This window comes from Trachypithecus francoisi, unplaced genomic scaffold, assembly GCF_009764315.1.
Source record: "Trachypithecus francoisi isolate TF-2019V2 unplaced genomic scaffold, Tfra_2.0 Lachesis_group19, whole genome shotgun sequence".
Lineage (NCBI taxonomy): Eukaryota > Metazoa > Chordata > Mammalia > Primates > Cercopithecidae > Trachypithecus > Trachypithecus francoisi.
The window spans coordinates 20,879,266-20,892,046 of record NW_022681464.1 but is presented as its reverse complement, the minus strand read 5'-3'; the positions used below and the strand labels follow the sequence as shown (position 1 = coordinate 20,892,046).

At 38.0% G+C, this 12,781-nt stretch overlaps 1 protein-coding gene across 4 annotated transcripts in view; it reads left to right on the top strand.

Moving 5' to 3' along the window:
• MAPRE2 (microtubule associated protein RP/EB family member 2) overlaps positions 1–12,781 on the top strand; it is a 170,161-nt gene that overhangs the window by 89,964 nt on the left and 67,416 nt on the right. For 3 of the 4 annotated variants that reach the window (XM_033177994.1, XM_033177993.1, XM_033177992.1), the window contains one exon: positions 5,249–5,376. The exons of the other annotated variant lie outside the window; for it this stretch is intronic. In XM_033177994.1, the coding sequence (XP_033033885.1) occupies positions 5,256–5,376 (121 nt within the window). In that variant the 5' untranslated portion in view covers positions 5,249–5,255. The remainder of the gene's footprint in view (positions 1–5,248; positions 5,377–12,781) is intronic. 4 annotated transcript variants of the gene reach the window in all.

Here is a 12,781-nt window from a genome sequence, read left to right as displayed (position 1 = left end):
TGCACTGACCAGATGTTTTGTTTTTGTTTTGTTTTGAGAGGGAGTCTCACTCTCTCACCCAGGCTGGAGTGCAGTAGCCCAATCTCAACTCACTGCAACCTCTGCCTCCTGGGTTCAAGCGATTCTCCTGCCTCAGCCTCCCTAGTAGCTGAGACTACAGGCGCATGCCACCACACCCCGCTAATTTTTATATTTTTAGTAGAGACGGGTTTTCCCCATGTGGGCCAGGCCGGTCTCGAACTCCTGACCTCAGGTGATCCACCCACCTCGGCCTCTGAAAGTGCTGGATAACAGGCATGAGCCACCGCGCCCGACTTGCACTGACCAGATCTTAAACAACAGTGATCTGGTTGAGATTCCAATTGAAAGCCACAAAGTGGGAGACAGTGCTTTGACTTTCTCCTTTGCAAGGACGAGACAGAGAGATGCTCGTGTCCTAGAGGCCATATGGCAAGTCACCTAAGAATAAAATGTTGTTTGCATGTAAAAGACGTGCTGAAGATCCAAACATGAGAATAAACCCTGCACAGTGAGTTGCTCCTTGTTCTGTAATAATTAGTATAACCTTACCTTTCACAACCGTTTATCTTTCTTGACTGAGTCTTTGGGAAGTACTCCATGAATTAAAAATTGGCCTTTGAATTGTATAATTCCTACCTTCCATAGGATGTTGATGGAATTGGTAATATCCCTAAGGACTAGCAGTCCTGGATTGAAGTTTGTGTCCACGTTTGTGGCTAAGGGAAGAGTACGATTCCTGCCCTGCTTTCCTCCCAGGATTCTTCCAAGGGTCAATAGAACCGCTCTATCTGTAAAAAGATATAAAATTCCCTTGTGTTATCCACGCAGCATTTCTGCAGACTAGGTAGGGACAAGTACTTTTACCTTTATATTGTCATGTAGATTGAGACCCCAGAAATCATAATGAAATCTTAGGATTTTAGAATGTATCCACCTACGGACTAGAACAATTTAATACTCTCTCACCTGAGTTTAACATTTGGAAAAAATATATAAATGTTCTTCCGTGAATGTTTTAGGCACTTGTATCATTTAGGTTTGACTATATGGAAAGCACACCTGTAGAAAAAGCAGGAGCTGAAAGAATTGGGAAGACAAAAGGGTGAATTGTAGTGCAGGAATACAATCCTTTTTCCACTTTGGCTGACACTTGACTTGCGGGAGATTCAGGACAGTTCCCCTTCCAGGGAAAGTGAGTCTAGACTAAGAGCTCTCAGGCCTAAAATCAGAAGAGCTGGCTTGTTTGGATTGGGGGCAAACAATGGGAACAAAGACAGCCACAGAGTGAAGTGGGTTTAGAAGTACCTTGCTGTAATTTGGAAAGGGGAAGATCGATTATAAGAATATTCCCATGATGCAGGGATGTTAAATAGAAATTAACTATATTGATTTCATTGCTATTAATTTGAAATAGGCATTTAAGTCTACTCATTTAATGTATTATTTTATTTCTCACCTTCACTGGTTCATTTAATCTGTCTTCTAAACCAGTTATCCCACAAGTCCCTTACTTAACACATGGTGGCCCCTGCTGCAGGGCTTGTGGGGGCTACAGCTGTGTTGGCTAGCGAGGGGGCATGGTGGAGATTTGAGTGATGTGCCTGGTAACTAAGTACCCAGAATTGTTCTAAAGCCCAGGTCTGGTGCTGTTTTCATTGTTTACCTGTTCATCTTAATGAACTACTTGAAGACAGATAGTGCCTTGACTTGCCTTTGTGAGCTGAATGTCTGTTTACATTATGAAAGGACAATTGTTGTCCTTAAGTGAATGTTATCAACAAAGACTTGCAGGAAAGTGTGATTTATTGACAAACTGCAGCAAATGACTTGCTTCCTTGTTCATATGGATTTTTAAAAAGATGTCATTACTTTTCTACCTGTACTTCTGTTGTATATTACTTTCTCTTATGTAGCCACAGAACGTTTTTACTGACTTGCATATGGGTTATTTTTCTAAAACACAGATCTGTTTGTGTCTTCTCTGCTTTGCATTTAGATTTTTTTTAATCATCTGGATTAAAAATTTCATCTCAATTTGGTTTGGTGCCATCTAGCATAACCCTGAGCCTCGACACCATATCCTCCCTCAGTACATTGCCTGGTAATGCAGAAGCTTTCCATTACTGCCTGAAGAAGAAACCACTAGAAAAGCCCATCAGCTGCCAAAAGTTATGCCAGTATATTATAATTTCATCAGTCCAAAATATTTTAAATTTTGAATTCTTTACCCTTACTAAGATTATACATAATTTGCATAGGTGATTTTAAAAATTGACTAGATTTAAAAAGCAAATGGTTTTGTTTAATAAATGATAGACTAAAGAAAACAGTGGAAGTTGTTAACCAAAAAGTAAAAAACCTTTAATAATGTTGTAGAAAGCAGTAATTATGGTCACACTATCTGAGATTCCAATGCTGTGGGATTTTTCAGATCTTTACAAGAAGACAATTTAGAGATAAGGGTGCTTCTGGGAATGGCGAGATAGATACTTATTTTTATATTTATTTCTAGATAAAACCTTCGTTCAGCACTTTAAAGTAGAAAGCAGATTTTTATTGCTTTCGTGAGCATAAATAGGAACTCCAAGCACAACTATTTCATAAAATATAGATTTTTGTCTAAAACCTATATACTATAGATTTTGATATTATATCTAGTCATGTTTAAAAATATTACTTCTGTATCTCTAAATACCATTTTTCACTAAAAGGAATCAGGAATGCTTGGAGAAATTACTGGTTTTAGGTCTGAGGCAAGAAATATATAAGTTGGGCTTGGAACATATCGTCATATTGGAAAAGAAAAGGTTATCAAAGACCACTAAGACTGTGTCAAAAGAACTCAGAAGCCAGCTTGAATAAGCTCTTGCAAGCTTTTATCAATAAAGGTATAATTTCAATGGATTGAAACATGTCAAATATGTTTAAGTCCGTGGATTCATAATTATACTTCAAAATATAAGAACAAAAACTTAGTTGGTCATGTTTGGGGAATATTAGGGAACTACTCATCACTTTGAAAACTGGCAAATAGAGAAAAAGAGTTAGGCACCTCTCCTGCCTTTCCTCGATGACCTGTATCTCAGGGTACCTCAGAGGGAATTTCTCTTTGTAGAATTATTCCAGCTAATAAATCAAGAATGAATAATAGAATATCACTTTGAAGTTCTAGTGAATTATTGGATCTAGGCAAATATCAGCGCTAACAATATCATGGAAGCAGGCAGTCAGAAGTTATAGTTATATGCCTTCTGATGGAAGTTCAAAAATGCCATGAAATAGTCTGTTTGATGTAATTGTCATATACTGGCATAACCTTTGGCAGCTGATGGGCTTTTCTGTTGGTTTCTTCTTCAGGCAGTAATGGAAAGCTTTTGCATTACCAAGCAGTGTACTGATGGCAGATTAGGTGTCAAAGCCCAGAGTTGTGCTAGATGGCATCAAATCTCCATCCCATTAGAACTTGAATAAGATCAAGGCTCTAGATGGAATTATCAGTCTGTAGGGATGCAGAGGACAGAGAAACATTTTAAACCACAGCAATGTGATACAATGAGAAAAATCCAGAATGTGGAAACTCTGTCAGACAACCCAGTTCCTTCAACAACTTTTTTTTTTAAATTGCAAGGAAAGATTAGAAATAGAGAAGAAACTTATAAAGAAATTTAAAGAACATATCAAAGAATCATAATGTATGAACCTTATATGAATCCAGATTCAAGCAATCTGAAGTTAAATTTGAATTATAATATATTGAAATGCATATTTGATATGAGTAATTATTTTCATTTTTAGGTGTGATAATATTGTGCTTTTTAAAAAAATTATTTTTCAGAGACACACTGAAACACTTATAGGTGAAATTATGTGATGATTGGCACTTACTCCAAAATAATCTGGCTTGTAGGCTAGGATGGGATTGACACAAGGGGAGGTGACAGGAGTATAAATCAAACAAGATGGCCAAGTATTGATAACTCTTGAATCCAAGGGGTAAACCTAACTGGTTTTTTATTCTCTTTTCTCCCCTTTCCATGTATTTGAAAGTTTCCAAAATAGAAATTAATACATAGCTATAATATATGCATATACATATATACAATATATCAATATGTATATATTCCACAAACTAGGTAAAATTGCAAATTTTCATCCAGGTTTAAATATTTTTTTTAAATTACACTTTAAGTTCTAGGTTACATGTGCACAACGTGCAGGTTTGTTATATATGTATACATGCGCCATGTTGGTGTGCTGCACCCATCAACTCATCAGCATCCATCAACTCGTCATTTACATCAAGTATAACTCCCAATGCCATCCTCCCCCCTCCCCCCTTCCCCCTCCTCACAATAGGCCCCGGTGTGTGATGTTCCCCTTCCCATCCAAGTGATCTCATGTTGAATTCCCACCTATGAGTGAGAACATGTGGTGTTTGGTTTTCTGTTCTTGCGATAGTTTGCTGAGAATGATGATTTCCAGCTGCATCCATGTCCCTACAAAGGACGTGAACTCATCCTTTTTTATGGCTGCATAGTATTCCATGGTGTATATGTGCCACATTTTCTTAATCCAGTCTGTCACTGATGGACATTTGGGTTGATTCCAAGTCTTTGCTATTGTGAATAGTGCTGCAATAAACATGCGTGTGCATGTGTCTTTATAGCAGCATGATTTATAATCCTTTGGGTATATACCCAGTAATGGGATGGCTGGGTCATATGGTATTTCTAGTTCTAGATCCTTGAGGAAAATTTTCATCCAGGTTTAAATATTTTTAAAATAATCCTTTGTCACTACACACCTACTAGAATGGCCAAACCGCAAAACACTGACGTTTCCGAGTCTTTGTAGTGAGCGCTATGAAATAATGGATGAAACTAACAGATTACTCTGGTGTATACTGCCACAAACCTGGTAACTTTTTAATATCACACCTAGACTTACAGTCAAAAGGGAGACTCTAAATTGTGTTATGAATTAGGAATCTCAGAACCTGAAAAACATTGTATTTAATTGGAGAGATATAAAATGGTACTGCATGAAAAATATGTGATATTTAATAATTTTAATGCAAATATGTAAAATAGAAAAGCTAAAGGGCTTAGCCAGAGCAGGACTTTTACGTCCCTGGAGTCCTGCCAGGATCTTGACCTTGAATAGGTATCTTTTGTGTTTCCGAGTTAATTTCCTTGTTGGTAAATAAACTTCTTTGGTTTTTTTCTAGTTGGGGAATGGCAGTCAATGTGTATTCTACCTCGATAACCCAAGAGACTATGAGCAGACATGACATCATTGCATGGGTTAATGACATAGTATCTTTAAACTACACAAAAGTGGAACAGCTTTGTTCAGGTAAGACATAGTCTTTTAAGTGTTTACCTAAATGTTTGCAGTCTGTCATGTGGAATGTGATTTTATGAACCACAGCTGCTATATTTTGGGTCAGAAAAAGTATATATTCTATTGGCATGTAATTAAAGGGGGAAAAACTCAGATATAACTAAAGGACATATTGGGAAAAGTGTTTATGAGCATCCAGGAGCACAAGCAGAGCCATGCGGACACGTATTGGAAAGGTCTCTTGCTTGAGCTTTGCAATGCCTCTCACTGGCTCCTAACCTCTTCTCTGTCATCCCGTCTGCCATCACACTTGCCTCCTGAAAACACCAATTGGTTCTTACAACACTCCTCCTTTAAAACCTCCAGGGCTCCGCATTGTCCTCATACAGGATAAACTTCAAACTCTCTTCGTAGACTAATGAAGTCCTTATTAGTCTCCATTCCACCCTCCACATCTCTCTCCCTTATACCTCAGACCCACAAAATAATCTTTGTTCCCTAAAGACTCTTTCCCTTGTGTATCCCGTAGCTTTTTTCATGGTTCCTTTGCTGAGGTCTTTCCCCTTCTTTTCATTTGTGGGAAAATCTTGCTAACACTTTCAAATCTGGCTCACCTGCCACCTGCTCTGGGAAGCATTTCCCAGCCTCCCAGGCTCCGTGGTGTTCCTGAAACACTGTGCTCATCCTACAGAATGACACTTGCCATGCCGTGTTAGGATGTCTAGCTCCTCCTAGCCCTGAAGGTGCTGAGAATCCTTGAGGACAGGACTGCATTGTGTTCTTTGTTGAATGCCTGTAGTTGCTTCTACTTGGTATGAGGTAGGTCTGCAAGGAATATATATTGAGTTAAACTTGTTTAAAAAATAAAAATATTTGACTTCAATGAGAAAATAGGAGGATGTTTTAAAAAGCGTGCTGCTAGGCCGGGTGTTGGTGACTTACGCCTGTAATCCTAGCACTTTGGGAGGCCAAAATGGAAGGATCACTTGAGCCCAGAGTTCGAGGCTGTGGTGAGCTATGACTGTGCCACTGCATAACAGCCTAGGTGACACAGTGAGACCCTGTCTCTTAAACAGAACAAAACAAAAAATATGCTGCTAGTAAATTAATCCATTCTTAGGTCTGAGTATTTATGAAAGAAATAAGCAGTCCTTGTTTGGAAACAGGGAATGTTTCCTTCCAGTAAACAAATAGATAAGAGATTTCTTCTTTCCCTTTGGCTTCAACATGAAAATGGCATTAGAAAATAGAAAATACCACTTAAATGTATTTGTGTGAAATTTCATGAGTCAGAATAGATATGAAGAAGTCAACATTGCTCTTTTTCACAGAGGGTCAAGTAAAAAGATTTTATACAGTGCAGTTAGAATTTCAAAAGCCCCCAGTAGTCACTTTCAGATGTTGTCTGAGTCCAACACCCACCAGTGTAAATATTCTCCCTTCACCAGGTCTGGATTTAATCAGAATACTCCTAGAGAACTAACTTTGAGTATGATTGACATCTCTTTCCCTGTGATCATTTTTCCCACGAGGATGACGGTAAGGTTGGCCAGAACTTAGGCGTTGCCTCACCCACAAATCTATGCGTAGGTCTCAGACATGAAGTCTTGTGATTTATGAGGTCAGTAGTGGGTGCTAGCTAACCACTCCTTTGCCCTTCAATACAAGATGGAGAAAAGCTGACTTAGACTATGATGGTTATGTACCAGGCATATATATTGTTGATCTACTGAAGTGTCTTTAAAAGTTACTTTCGTAAACAACTTGTATTGCAGCTTATGCAACTTCAGATCTCTACATACCCAAATATTACTATGCTGTACTTGCTGTGCATTCTTGAGCTCTCTGATATTTTATTTTTAACTTGCTGCCGAAAAAGAAACCAAAAACAGTTTCTGTTATTAGCAGTCACTCTGTTGATAACGCATACCTCTTTGTATGTCATTGTGAAATTGTCTATTTCTTCACGATGCCTAACGCATGGTTTTCCCTCAGAAATACTCATTTTGGAGGTGAATGAACTGCGATTTGCAACTGCTAAGGGGCAAAGACAAAAATGTGTGTCTTACCCACAAAGTGGGTATGTGTGCATTTGGATAAGGGAAACAAGGTTGATTATCAAGAAAAAGAGACATAGGAAGGAAAGGGATAATGAAAAGGCTTCCAGAGAAAATCCCCAGGCATGAGTCTTAACTATTAAAGGAAACCATGAGGAACTTCCGATGCTGAAATACACTTGGAGAGTTTTTGGTAGCCAATGAAATAAGAGCAAATTGTAATTTTTAGATTCTGTAGTAAATGCATTTATTTATAAGCAATATACATAATCTTTGCAGATCTTTAAAATTTCTCATAAAGCAAATTCAGCAAAATTTTAAGGGACGTTTGTAAAGGATTCATATATGGTTATCTTAAAGCATTTACAGCTTTTGTAGCTGTACTGCCATCAAGTGTGGCTTGATTTACAAACACAAAAGACCTGTAGAAGCAATTTTGATCACTATTTAACAGATACACATAATTACCATTAGGATAACTTACTAGTTGCCTAAAATCACAAGATTGATGGTTCAGAAGAATGAAGTAGATTTAAAGTTTTCTTTCTGCTCTGAAATATGTTTCTTGCTAGAAGAAAAAAAAAAAAAAAGGAAGTTAATCTTCATAATAGAGAGACAGGTCTTTTATTTTAGGTAGCAGTTTTCTCAAGGTATAAACTATAGACTCTGTGCTTTTATAATTTCCTGGGGAACCGCTGAAAGAAAGCAGATGACCTTCTAAATCAGTACCTCTGAGTGTAGCCTAGAAATCTGAGTTTAACAAGTACAAGTTTAAGTACTTCTGTGCCGCAGCCTAGAGCTTGCAGTACATTTTACCCTAAACCAATAAAAATGAGGTTAAATTATCCAAAACGTCCTTGGAAGTTTCCTTGTTCATAATTTAATCTGTGACTTTTGTCTTTAGCATTTAGGAGGAGGAAGCTATCTTTCTGTTTATTTATTTATGAAATTACTTATTTATACCCTTCATTGTTCTAGAAAATATTTAAGGCAGCGAGGACAGTGCTATTAGGATAGGAACAAAGCCAAGTATCGTTGACTTAAGTGACTTATATTCCTCATACTTATGAGTAGTCAGATTTCTTAGGTAATATTTTTCTTCAATGTTTATTTTAATTTTTTTAGTTTACTGTGTGGGATTTTATTTTAGCAGTATGCCCAGGAAAAACATACACGAAATACTTTCTCATATTTAAAATGATTTATAATTTCAACATCATTTCTTACTGTCTTTCCTGAAGACTTATGCTCCAATCCTGGTGGTTCCCAGTTTGAATTTTTTTCCTATTGCATTATTTCCTATTTCTGTTTTTAAAATTTTCCAGCTAAGAGATCTCCCTCCAGCTCGATATTAAAACTAACACCAGCTTTTCTTTAATTCATGAAGAGCTAAAAGATTGCCTCACATTGGTGTTGTGTTTTACTTAGTATTTTCTGCCTTTATATAACATCTAGTTTGTTTCCATGTAGGCATTTTTAAAAGCTTTTTAAAGGAAAGATGGTGTGAGAAAGTAGAACCCTTGGAAATATGCTTGTAGTAAGTTACAAAACAATGAAAATGACTCACTGTTATCTCCTGTTTTTTTTATCCCAAGAATATAACCTCATGAAAATTTTCTTTGAGCCCTAAATCTGGGTCATATAATTATATGCATATCTGGTTTTCATTTATTTCTTGTGACAAACAACTTTTAAGTTTCAAGTAAAAATGTGAGCTGTATAAATGGAGAGTGGGCTATTAATGAATGTGAATACTACCCATAATAATTCAGCCATCTGTTGCTCACCTAAATCTATTTTGAAATGAATAATTGCAGATTTTCCATGGTGGAGTGAGAAGGTTGAACCACATGCAATATCAGATTGGTTCAGCTTATAAATATTTTATATTTTAATTCAATTGCTTTATAAAAGTTATAGGGCTTTGTGGGGGGTAATAGGGAATTTTGTGTGTGTGTGTTAGTACTAGCTCAAACTAATTTACTAAGTCTTTTATAAGGTAGTGATGAGGGTGAATGGACAGTATGATGCTAAAAATCTCTAAAAGCTTTAGCAACTTTAGATACCTTAGTGGAGGTGATAGAGAAGAGGGGACTTAGAGGGGAAGAAAAGGAAATGGGGAGGGAGAAGTAGCATGGAGTGGGAGAAAGTGCGTCTTTTACTTCTTTTCCTCTCCCTCGCTCCTCACCTCAAACCTCCTTTGAGACTTCTTCGTGACATTAATTTTCTGTGCCCTGATCTTCTGCCTTAGGCTAGAGCTAAGCAGCAAAGTCACTGGGTCTATTGCTGGGTCATCCTTGCTGCTTGGCAGACTGAGCACCTCCCTTGACTCCCATCCTCACAAGGCTGGTGCAGCCTGCCCTTTTCTCCCCGTGCACCTTCCCTCCCTCATCCCCACCCCTCCACTAGCTGAGCAGACACCTGCCTTGTGGCAAATGCTAGATACAGTCTGCATGTAGGGCTGGCACTGCCTGGATTGTCACTATATCCTGGACTGTCACTGTCTGTCACTGAGAGCTGTTATTTTCCTGAACATTTTAGTATTTTAATAAAATGTCGTTTGAATTAAACCATTTTTAGATGGAAAATTGAGATATTTTCTTGACTTGCTTTAAAAACATGAAAGAGAAAAATGATCAGGATTTGATTCAGTTTCAATTTGTGCTTCACTAAATTGGTACAAGCTTTGTCTTGGATCAAGTCACTGGTATTTTGTTCTTCCAGGAGAGCTTCTGAATTTGGCTAATGATATTGCAGTCACATTTGCAATTCTGGTTACGTGATGGCTGTGTGAAAGGAGCTAGTATTCAGAGTACACTCTGGGATTCACACAGGTGTAGCCATCAGATGGCCCTGGTGTAGGTCCCAGGGCCTACCCTGACGGCCATCATTCCTGAGCCCAGCAGAGTGTTCTTTGTGACCATTTTTGGCCGCAGATTTGTGCCTGTTAAATAGGTTGATCCCAGCCTCATGTGTTGTCCCTGTGCCTCCTCTCTTCCATCCACAGAGACCTCTGTCAGGACAGGTTACTGATGAAATCAGCTCAGAGTCTAAATTTAGTAGGGCTTCTCTTACTGGCTCTCTGGTATTGAAACCAAGTAAGGATATTCTGTCAGTGTCTGTAAGCGTAAGAGTTTACTTAGCTTTATAAAATCATTGTTATTTGCTGTAAGAAAGTTAGATTGTATTACTATTGTTAGGGAGATAATTGTAATATAATGAAATATTATTCATATTTGTGATATATTACATAGAGTCTTTTTGGTTTTTTTGATGAAGTTTTTTTCTCAAATTATTTGACTTATGCTGATTTTAAAAGTTTATATGGTCTCAGCATATCAACTAATTGGAGAAGAAGGGGACAAAAAAAGAGTTGGATAATGGTGGGGAGGGGTCGAGCCTTATGATCAGTTGCTTCAGGCAGTAATATATGGTAATATACTCTATTGTCTCCACTAATGCACTGGTTGAAAGGGAGTTTATTTTTGGAGCAGGATAGATAATACAGTAGGTTTTTTTCCCCTCTGAATTTGTTCATTTATGTCTTGACACTTTGCTACTGAAGATAAACAGAAATTGATGTTTCTGTTTTTCTTGGGGCTTTTTGTTTACTGTCTTTTGTAATGCTAAATACCATGATGGTGAAAAGTGTGTATGCATTCACCTTCATTTACCAGATTGCTCTATAATTTTTTTTTACACCTATGGATGATATATCTTTGAAAGCAACCAGCCACATCTTCGTTTATGTCCTTACTGCATTCAATTCTGATAATCAATTTAGTTTTATTTAACAGGTATATTTTGAGCCTTTCTTTGGGGTAGGCCCTGGAGAGCCAGTGATAAATAAGACATAGTCATTGCCCTCAAAGAGCTCTGTACAGCAGAGTACTGTCTTACAAAAGACCAGAGACCACACTGTGGTAAGTGCTGGTTTGCAAGTGCTTTGAGCATACAAAGAAGGAAGTAAATGAAGGGAGGTAGGGACATAGGGAGTCAGTAGAGAGATTTACTCAGATCCTTTGGGAGTGGCTGGGTGCTTCTGGATGACTTAGAATGGTCATCGTTTGGGGAACACCTCAGAAATGCCCTTCTCCCTCTTGAGTCAGATGGGGTGACAAGTGTGTATGTGGGATAATGTGTGGGGTGCTTAGTTTCATCTACCCTGACAGACTCCCCAGGCTAGGGTGGCCTTTGTCTTACGACACAGGGACTCTAGTCAGTAAAATGCATGTGCTTTAGTAGGTACGGCCCTTAAGTACATGAAGCATATTGTCATCTCTAAAGAAATATAAAGGATTTTCTTGATGATCTCATCACATGAGTATGTGAGAATTGTTTTTATTCTACTTGTTTGAAGGAACTAGGCATGCATGTGGGATATTCTCAGGAAACCATAGAATCGGCCACTTATTTGGGAGGAATGCACCAGATCCTTTTTAAATACTAAAGCTAAACCTCAGTGATAACTGCTTGGGTCTGTAATGGATAGATGTCATGTGACTGCTTTAGTATTTATCACAGGAACAGACCTACAGATACATTCCTACATCCTATTACCCATTTCTACTGGAGCCTCTCCTGGTTAGTGACGAACACCATAAATGAGAGGAAATTAGAAAAACAGGCCTAGGGAACAATAGATCACCTGGAATGCCATTATTTTATTGAAGAATAACAATATATATACTAAACAAAAAATCAAGGAACATGTGATCACAATTAACTTTATATGGTGCCTTAACAGGAATAAGCAAATCAGTGACATACAAGAAACAGGATTAATAATTGCCTTTGAGAAGTCTCAATAAGTTCTCTCTCTCTCTCTCTCACACACACACACGCACACGCACACTCTCTCTCACACACACACAGAGAATTTGTACAAACCAATACCCTTTGTGGAAATCTCATATTTTTTTCCCCATATGGCGAAAATTCCCAGATGTCATGGTTGAGTGCAGTCTTCGAGGTTCTTATTGAGTGTATCAGTAATTCACAAACACTATTGTATCTACCCTACTATAGTAAGACCTTGCTGAGGTCTTACTGCCCCAAAACCATGAATAAGTAGGTAGTTATGAGCCTAGAGATGAAAACTGTTGTACCAAGGGATGGGTCATCAAAAGAAATCTAAGTTGGCTACAGTTGATGAGAGTGAGACTGACCATAGCACTAAGGAGTCTCTAAAGCCTCATCATTGATTTCATTAACTTCGGTGACTGGAGCCCTAACTCCATAGCCCCAGGGATCTTGGCAAAGGTTGTGAGAAACCTTGCTGGAGTCCAAGGACATGACAGGTTTTAAGACTCATTTATAATTCATAATTCTAATTACAGAAACCTTTAGAGCCCTTTCTC